At 42.3% G+C, this 9,649-nt stretch overlaps 1 protein-coding gene across 2 annotated transcripts in view; it reads right to left on the reverse strand.

The window, feature by feature from the left end:
* LOC139473535 (1-phosphatidylinositol 3-phosphate 5-kinase-like) overlaps window positions 1-9,590 on the reverse strand; it is a 98,582-nt gene extending 88,992 nt beyond the window's left edge. The window contains exons 1-3 of one of the 2 annotated variants that reach the window (XM_071256154.1): window positions 9,562-9,590; window positions 8,517-8,623; window positions 6,902-7,103 (exon numbers count right to left, since the gene is read on the reverse strand). In XM_071256154.1, coding sequence (XP_071112255.1) covers window positions 6,902-7,016 — 115 coding nt within the window. In that variant the 5' untranslated portion in view covers window positions 7,017-7,103; window positions 8,517-8,623; window positions 9,562-9,590. Of the gene's footprint in view, window positions 1-6,901; window positions 7,104-8,516; window positions 8,624-9,534 lie in introns of both variants that reach the window. The other variant, XM_071256153.1, reaches the window with a different exon arrangement.
* Window positions 9,591-9,649: the final 59 nt, after the last annotated feature.

Consider the following 9,649-nt stretch of genomic DNA (forward strand, 5'->3'; position numbering starts at 1 on the left):
TTTTGACAAACCTGTAGAGGTTATGAATTCTCTGATGAAATCCTCCTTGGGGCACTTATTGCATTTTCCTTGTTCAAGAAAATCTATATGACATAGTTGTAACCATAGTTGTTACCACACAAAAAACTTCGTTTTTGTATGATATACGTTCACCTTTACAGTGCCTCACCCTCCACGGCGACCCACGCCAGGGGGAGTAACTCTCACCCAAATCACTTTCCATATGTCAAATGCTGACGGAATGTGGGGAGGTGGGTGGCCTTGCCCCAAGGAGGATTTCATCAGAGAATTCATAACCGCTACAGGTTTGTAAAATTCTCTTTCGGATTAAATCCTCCTTGGGGCACTTATTGCATCAAGATAGACTCCTAAAGATAATCTAGGAAGTGGCATCCATCAGCAACAAGCGTAAATAAATACATCGTATTCTGATTATTTCAATGAATAAAAAGAGTTCAGTAAATGGAACCAACCTTATCATGAGACACCACCGTCGAGAGGCGCGGGCTAGAGACAGGGCGTGGTCGACCATATACTATAAAATAGCCATCTTTGTTTGAACAAGTGAGATAGGGGCGAAGATCCTGCAAGACTTAACCTGTGCAAAACTAGGTCAGAGGTTCCCTGAGGATCGAAGGAGTGTGTGTGCAGAAATGAGTATTATCGAGTAGTAAGGAGTAGTATAGGTAATAGGGGTTCTGGCTCACTTCCACTGGAGTCAGATTTATATACCTATACTGCTACTATAGATGGAATTTTTTATGCAAAAATGATGATGCGATTCAACGATCGTCATGAGATTAAACCAAATTCCATTATTATATATTTATGTAAGCACTCTTCTAAATGTTGGTTTTGACTTGGATTAATTGTTGTCTCCCCTGTTCTATGAACTTTTTTCCTCGTCTTCGCTTCTAATACCACTGGTCTTCAATCGAATCTCCTGCTTCATTGCGTTGTATTTGGTGAGTTCTGACAACACTAAACGAAACTCCTCTTCGGATATCTTACAATCAGCCATTGCTGTTGAAATATGGTCCTAAATGCTGTTCAACTTTGCTTCGGCGAGTATCCGAATATAATCGTGTTTTCATGCTTTCTTTTGCAACTTACGAGAAATGAATTTTATCGCTATTCCTGCCAGTCCGGCGCCTATTTGCATGCCAAGTACGATAGGCTCGGCAATTATAGTTAATAATAAACCGACACCGGCTACACCAAGTCCCATGCTAGCCGTTACAAGTGTGGTGTCAACTCCGTCGAGAGCATTCACGGCTCTGCGATACTTTTTATACAATCCAAGTCTCAACTCCCTCTCCTTCTCTATTCGATGTTTTATGTCGCTTATTTGATGTAATCGAAATTCATCAACTTCATCGAGCGCTGGATATAAATCCATATTATTATTATATCATATAATAGTCTTTTATTGTTCTTGCTTCAATGTTTTGAGAGTATACATCAACCTTGTCAAATGTATATTATACGGCATGAATATCTTAGTAAGAGAAATGCTGTTGCAATGGGTGATGCTTCAATATGAATAATACTGCAACATTGACATTGGTGTTTCTTTAGCCATTTAATCGATAGACCTGGTAGTATTTCGAAGGCATCTTCCGGTGCATCTCCGAACAAGACTTCAATAATAAGTGTAGAAAGATTAGGTATTGCACTCAAGTTCTGTTTAATATCATTGAATTCAATAACCAATTTTAAACGAACATTTTTTTATGCCGGACGACTATATAACATATAACCTGGGTTTTCTGGCATGGGTGTGACTAACACACTTTGTCGTTTTGACGGGATATAAGCCCCGAGTACGACCCCACTATTTATTATCTTAGTTAAATTATGTGCCTTACCGATCATCACATACGGTGGGGTAATGACAATATTCAGTAGCCACTCGATGTTTGCTTCGATCATAGTCCATTTATTATCATCGTTGAGAGTAAGATTATACAAAGTGTTTTTATGGAGTCTACTAACGTTGACATCGCTTAAATCTCCTAGATTACCTGTGAATGTAACTTCTTTCTGCTTGTATACATTATCTTGTAAGTGTAAAGCGTATAACTTACCATCGGTACCAGGTTTACCAAATCCTTCTGTGTCTCCGAGATCGGAAAGCGCAATTGTATTACATTGTCTGAGTGTTCCAGGGCCTGATGAATCAACCATTATTTATAATATGGAGTGTTACACTCAAGTATCCTATATGTACAGGTTGATGTTTTACATCTAATACAGAAATTTTGAGATCTGAAATAATACCACGCTTTAATTTGTTATATTGTAATGATGAGAAAGATTCCGTTCTACCGCTATTGTATTTTTCATCTTTGACTGGAACAGCTCTGAGTAGAGTTGAAGGACTTTCTAGGTGAATATTATCCGTCGTACTTATCTGATCAAGATGGATGCACAACTCTTTATAGGGAACTAAATCGGGTAATTTAACTTCATGCACTGTTTTGTTGGGTGGTTTTAATCCTACTCCGCGTGCAAGTCCAAGTGTATCTGCTATGTTCCAGGCAAAAATTACTTGCTTTTCTCCAGAGTTCAAAATCAGCATCCCATTCGACTCATTTTGTGTGAGACTAATTCCCAAAGGCTTAAAAAATTCATCATTGAGTGAGCATACACTGTAAAACCCATCAGGTATAATGTGTTTTTTTCTATTTATTATTGTCTGAGTATTTCTTCTCGCAGCACTTATATTGATCCACCGAGGGTAATACGTTACATCGCAGAGAGCGACTTCAAGTTGTCCATCCGAGTTATCGATAGTATGAAGCAGTTCAATAGACTGACCATTTGGTATTCCCGGGAGTGTAACATACATATTAAATATACAGTGATACTATATCATAACTTAAATATGAAATCATCCTATATTACTAATCAGTCGATTTTAGTAAGTGCCTCTGGTGCTAATTTTTTTGTTAAATTCCCTGATGGTGCACACTCTGTTAAAGCACGATGTCGAAATCAGGCGTGGTGAAAAAGAGACCCACAGTAGTCAAGCTATCGTTCCGATTTCATTTCGATCTCATACTGATACCCAAACAAACGTTCCACTAATGTTCGGTTAAATCTTTCAACGATAGCTTGACTACGGTGGGCCTCTTTTTCACCATGCCTGATTTCGACATTGTGCTTTGTTAACAGTTTAGCTATTGATCCCATGAAGTTGCGACCAGGATCTACTTGAAATAGCTTAGGCCATTTAGTGGTCCGCGTTTATATATACGGCTCAGTGCATTAGCTACTTCTATTGAATCTTTCGAGGTTATTGGCTCAGCCTCTTTGTATCGACTAGCCACATCCACTACGGTTATTTATACATTTTGCGTCTTACCTTATCATGGGGAAGAAACAAGAGGTCAGCCTGATAACTTCATTCATTGTAAAAATATCAAACTTCTTCCTCGGTATATAATGAGGTGCTGGTAGATATATTTGCCACATCGCTTGTTTCTTTAACCAATCCTTGGCCACATCTTTAGATATCTTAGCCACGGTGGCTAATTTTTTTATGCTCCTATACCTTTCCAATATCCTCGTGGGCTATAGTAAATTTTATTCATTATTAATTAATATTGATGTTTCTTTTAATAAGTCTCATGAAGATTGTTGAATCGCATCATCATTTTTGCATAAAAAAAATTCCATCTGTAGTAGCAGTATAGGTATATAAATCTGACTCCAGTGGATGTGAGCCAGAACCCCTATTACCTATACTACTTAAGGACTGATATTTATCGACCGCAGAAGATAAAATCCGGACCATTACTGAGCAGTATAACCAGAGGTCGGTCTACAATCTCGAAGGCTCAATCGGCTAGAGATGTAGAACTTTGCCCGGTTCGGAGAACTGACTGACCAAATCGAGCACGCTCGCTTGAGTGTTTGTCAAGTTGGTAATGTTTGATGAACGTGCTCGGCTGGCTCCAAATAGCCACGAAGCAGATCTCCTCAATGGGCAGAACTGCGGCATATGCTTGTGACATAGCCACTGCTCTAAAGGAATGAGCCTTCAACCTGTTAGGCGGGTCCCTGCCTTGAAGCGTATACGCTGTACAAATGGTTGAAACTATCCACCTCAAGATAGATTGTTTGCTCGCAGGTGAGCCAGCCACCTACCGCCATAACAGCATAATAGTTGGTTATCCTTACGGATACCCTTAGTTCTGCTGATATAGGACTTAAGGGTCCTGCGGACATCCAAGACATGAGCATGTCTTGCAGTGGTCCCCGATGAGGAAGGCTGTGAAAGAGCAGGTAGCTCAATAGCAGCCGTCACGTGGAAGGCTTGTGCAACCTTCAACCGGTGAGAGTCCGGCAGCCGAATACTGACTGTGTCCCGGTGGAAGACAGTTAGTTCAGGGTTCGGCTGACCCTGTCTGCCGGACGTTACCGCCACAAGGAACGCCGTCTTCCAGCTCAATAGCTGAAGAGAGAGAGATGACAGATCCGTAAACGAACGATTGACAAGTCCCAAAGGGGACTGATCCGCTGGACAGGCGGTCAGATCCTGTCCACACCTGCTAAAAACCGCTGCACTAATGAATCCTGGGATTCGGGTGGAGGGCCCCATTCTGGGATAGGAGGTCCGGTCGTAAAGGTAATAGAACAGGAGGCTGAGCCAGAAACCTGAGTATTACTGGAAACCAACTCTGTGCCGACCAAAGAGGTGCCAGGAGCACAAGTAGTCGCGCAGGCTGAGTGGCTAGCTGAGATAGGACCTTGGAAACCAGAGGGACTGGCGGGAATGCCCACAGAACTCCGTCCGTCCACATGCGCAGCCAACTCCAAGGAGTCAGCCGGCCCCTCCCCCACCAGCTCCCACTGTACTGAAGACCGATAGGCGGAGTGTACGGAGATGTGAAGCTGTTGGCATGCATTACGGTATTGATCGTCAACAAACGTATGCAGCCTTCAGCTCTGCACCGCACATGGGAAAGGGGGGCAACCGCCAGTCCTGCTTGGCCTTAGCCAAGGTGGGGATCAGAAGTCCAGACGCATTTGTCGACCACTGGCACCTCGAAATCACTGTCCTCTGCTAACGGGTACCGCTTAATAAGTTAGGGCAGGTCAAACTTCCTGCGGGCACCCGAAACCAGAGGATCGATGACCTCGTGCACCAAGGAGGACAAAATGCGGAGCCGCACCTGGGGCTCCCCGAAGCCTCCGAGTCATCCCATCCACTCCTCCTCTCTCGATTCCGAGCCAACCGTAATCAACTCATCCTCAAGAGAGGTAGCGTACGAGACAGGAAGAGTACGCCTGAAGGCCTGGGCCTTCGCATCCCCGGGCTGCCCCGGCCCGAAGCAGAATCCCGGTTCCGGGGTGCCGGGGGATCAAGGGAACCCACCTGGCTCTGGGCCACAGATCCACTAGTGGAAGCCTCGGCCTTGGAGAAGGCTCTGCTAGGGAAAAAGGTGCGGAGGACGAGACCTCCACTCCCCGCTGGGGAGCAACCTTGACCCGGAGCCAAAGCCTGGTCTCGGATCGTCCCCGAGGCCAAGTGGCCTGCCTCGGCAGACGCCAGGCATTTTCCACAGGGCCTCGAGGCCGCGTCCGGCGCTGACAACGGGGAAAGCCCAGCCCGCAGCTCCTCTCAGAGTTGGGACTTAACCTCCTCCATAATCGATGCCATCTGCGACTTAAGTAAAGCAGAAATGTCTGCCAAAGAGGGTGCAGGAGAGGGCGCAGGTGTAGGAACCTCAGGGACCCTAAAGCCCTCTCCCCCTGGCCCGAGAGGGGGCGGAGGAGACTGTAGCAGAAGGCATAGATTTTGCCTTGTTTTTACCCTTTTTAGATGGGGGAGAATGGCCTTCTTGGAGTGAATGTCCACCCCCGCCTCAAGTAGACCCTTAAAGTGGATGAGGTCAGCGTGTAGACGCTTCATAGTTCTCGGGGTAAACTCCCGGCAGATGGGGCATGACGGGTTGGGTGGGGGGCTGGAAAATAGTGTATCAGTGCGATATAAAGATCGGAAAGATACATGCAAAATTGTGAAAACAGAAGCAAAGGCGTAATGTAGAATGTGAGTTGGAACGCGATACTAATAGCCAATGTCCGTAGTATAATTTTAACACCAAAGGGGCGTGTTACGCGCTAAGGTGTAAAACTCGTAAAAAAGGTAAGTGTAGTTATAATCTAGCACACCACCTAGGGTTTATGTAAAGGAAACCTGTAGTTCAATTTTGTATGATATAACAAAAAAACAAGCCGTTTTGATGGCCTTGGTGTTACATGTGTCAGACAGTGGAACTACACAATGGACGCCATTACGGCCATTTGAATTCAAATGTACCGTGCACGTGGCGCTTCTTCTATTAGAATTACAACACTATAACTTTACAATGCGAGGTATTACGCCTTTGCAAAGAAAGAAATGTACCATACATACAGTTTGGTCAGTCATGGTCTCTCAGTTAGCGATTAGGTTCCTCTTTGAAACTTTCTTGAAAAAATGAAACGTCTTGACAGTCAAATGACATAAAGGAAAGTGATTCGGGTGAGAGTTACTCCCCCTGGGCTGGGCACCGTGGAGGGTGAGGCACTGTAAAGGTGGTCGTAAAAAGGTGGTCGTATATCATACAAAAACGAAGTTTTTGTGTGGTAACATTTTATTAAGGAAAAATGGTTACAACTATGTCATATAGATTTTCTTGAGCAAGGAAAATGCAATAAGTGCCCCAAGGAGGATTTAATCTGAAAGAGAATGGAGGTTGGATGGCTTGAGATCGATGTATCTATCATGTCAATAGCCATAGAGACAGCATGGCATCCACGTGACACTCACAATAATCAATTAAGTAGATGAACATATTCAGGAACAGGTACACACTGATATCTACTGTGAATCTTTACATCACATAAATACCTCTTGCTCGTTTGAGTAGTCGAGTAAAGAAGTTCCCTGCAGGCCTGACTTCTGAACTGAGCGGACCAAATTCTGTGAGGCCTGTTGATATATCTGAGGGCTTTCTTGTCCCCATTTCCGCTCCAGAACCCCCTCAAGAAGCCGCTCATGGACTACAGACACAACAGCTGCACAGTTCTCATTGTTGACAGGATAAGCAAACCTTAATAGAAGAGATGTCAATCACGGCATACTTTACTACTTGTAACTCACTTATAAAAGCTCAGATAAAGGTTTCTTTATCCTTCCATTAGCATTCACAATCTAATCAGTACTTAGTAATATCCTGACAATATTCTACTTAAATAATTCCATTATTTCTTCATTCTTTTATGCCATGCTTCATCATATCCTGACATGCTATTTTCATCGTTCTCCATTATTTGATGGTTGAACTTATCTCAAAATATTGAAGAACACATGCAAGTTGGGAGGTCACATGAGTTGTAAAGATGGGTATCTGTGCTCCTACAACTTTTCATAAAACATGTTAAATATAAAAATCTGGAAAGTAAGCAAAATTTATATACAATGAAAACAACATATTTTGGACTGTAAACATATCTTGTCAAAACATTACCATCTTCACTTTTCTGCCATATAGGTTAATTCTAAAATTTGACTTCACAAAACCTGATGATGCCTAGTTGTGAATACTAATAAAAAGTATTTGGAATTGATAAGATGTTGCATATTATCAAGTGAGGCAGGTGCATTTGATTTAGCAGCTGCATTACCCTTGTACCGTATTCGATGTAATAAGTGCCCCGAACTTACAAGCGCCCACTGCGATATTTGCGAATTGAACAATCCCAATTAGCACCCCTTCCGATTGATCAATGTACACAAGCCTTATTTTTTTGTGTATAATACGCACTTGTGTGTTATATGCACCCTTAATAATGGTCAATTAAATTCTGGGAAAATATATCTGTTGCATATAAATATCTCAGGCTGTCAGCATAAACCACGAAATTTATGACCTTTCAACTCTGTTTTTTTTACCAAAATAATATTCTAATAAGAGTCCCTATTTATATTTTTGAGAGCGCCCTGGGTGCTTATTATGTTGAATACGGTATTTAAATTTCATCAGAGATTTAAAAGCATTTGTGGTTACTTTAGCAATTGCAGGGTCATTTTTTCAAGTAGCGGTGCCTACCATGTGGCATTCAATCAAGACGATTTAACCAGTGCATATGATTTGGATCAATGAATTAATGATGCAGCATGCAGCAAAATGTTGGAGAGTTACCATCCCACTCACAAGACTGTCAGAGGTCATGTTGACATTGACAAGTTATTACAACAGTTACAGGTCATGTTGACATCGACAAGTTATTACAACTGGGAAAACAACATTAAGGACCAGAAGAAGAGGCAGAGCTTGTTGAACACATCAAGATCATGAGCAGAGAAACAAGAAAATTAGACTATGGACATGCCAAATCTGCTACTCAGGAAGCAATTGATAATTATTTTTTCAAACACTCCAAAATAATGACCAAGCACAAGCCCGAGGAACATTGTTTGAAAACAATAGCCGATAACCCTGAGCTTACATGACTCTACTCGCCTTATTTTGTGAGAGAAGTACCGGTATCTGCTCCAGTGACCACACCACAGCTGTAGGTTTACAAATAGACCTGACTTTTCTCTTGTTTGTAAACAAACACACTTACTCTGAAATAAGAACAGACGGTCCTAATGCATGCCTTTCAGGTGAGCTTTACATACTGTTTTGCATAATTATATAGACATACTACTGTACAACAACTGCGACAGTGAGGTGCATGACAATATAGCTTTACACATCAAAGTAACCGTATCGCTAGCTCTCTGTAGGGCTTTGATGACAGCAATTGGAGGATTAATTTGCATTTTCTCAATGAAAGGTAAACATTTCATTTCATATGTTTATCTAAGGGTGTAGACTTGTCCAAAATAAAACAGATGAAAAACATATGGATGGACTGTGTAAGACGTGACAATGTGACAGAGGTTCCAGACTGACTGCAAGAAACGGTAAACACTGGCTTTGTATCAAATCAAGTTAGCAATTAGTATTTTGTAACTCATCTGTTAGAAAAACACACAAGCTCTCTCTTCAGTTTGTGATTGACGCAAGTATACTCTGGGCAAATGCTGAGCAGCACTTGAGAATAGAATCAGGCATGAACTAAAGGTATCAGTAATGCTTGCTTGAAAAACACATAGAACCGCCAACATACTGTCCCTTTATAGCGACCGGAATGAGTGAATGTCAAAACATGTGAAAATGTCTGTAAATTATCGGGCCTCGACCAGACAATCCAGTGATTGATGTCACGAGCATTGATCCACACAACTGGGATACGATGTCATGTACCGAGCAAGGCAGGGAGCCTGACCACCCCATCCCGTTAGTCGCCCCTCTACAAGCATAGTCGCCTCTTGCCATGAGTAAGTGAGTGAATACATAAATCAAACTTAAAGCTGCATGTCACATGATCAACATTTCAGCCATATAGCGACGAGAGATTAGATCAGTCAATGAGCAAATAAGCGACAGACAAACTGCGATGTCTAGCCAAAATAACGTGAAACGAACTGACACAGACAAACTCGATCTTGACACTTACGACGACGACTTTCCATGTTTACATTTACTTCCGGTATCAGATCTCGTGATATTGAAGGTTATTTTCGAACAGAAATGTCAAAATTGAT

The sequence above is a fragment of the Haliotis cracherodii genome, unplaced genomic scaffold (genome assembly GCF_022045235.1).
Source record: "Haliotis cracherodii isolate W230 unplaced genomic scaffold, xgHalCrac1.p SCAF_29, whole genome shotgun sequence".
NCBI classification, from domain to species: Eukaryota; Metazoa; Mollusca; class Gastropoda; order Lepetellida; family Haliotidae; genus Haliotis; species Haliotis cracherodii.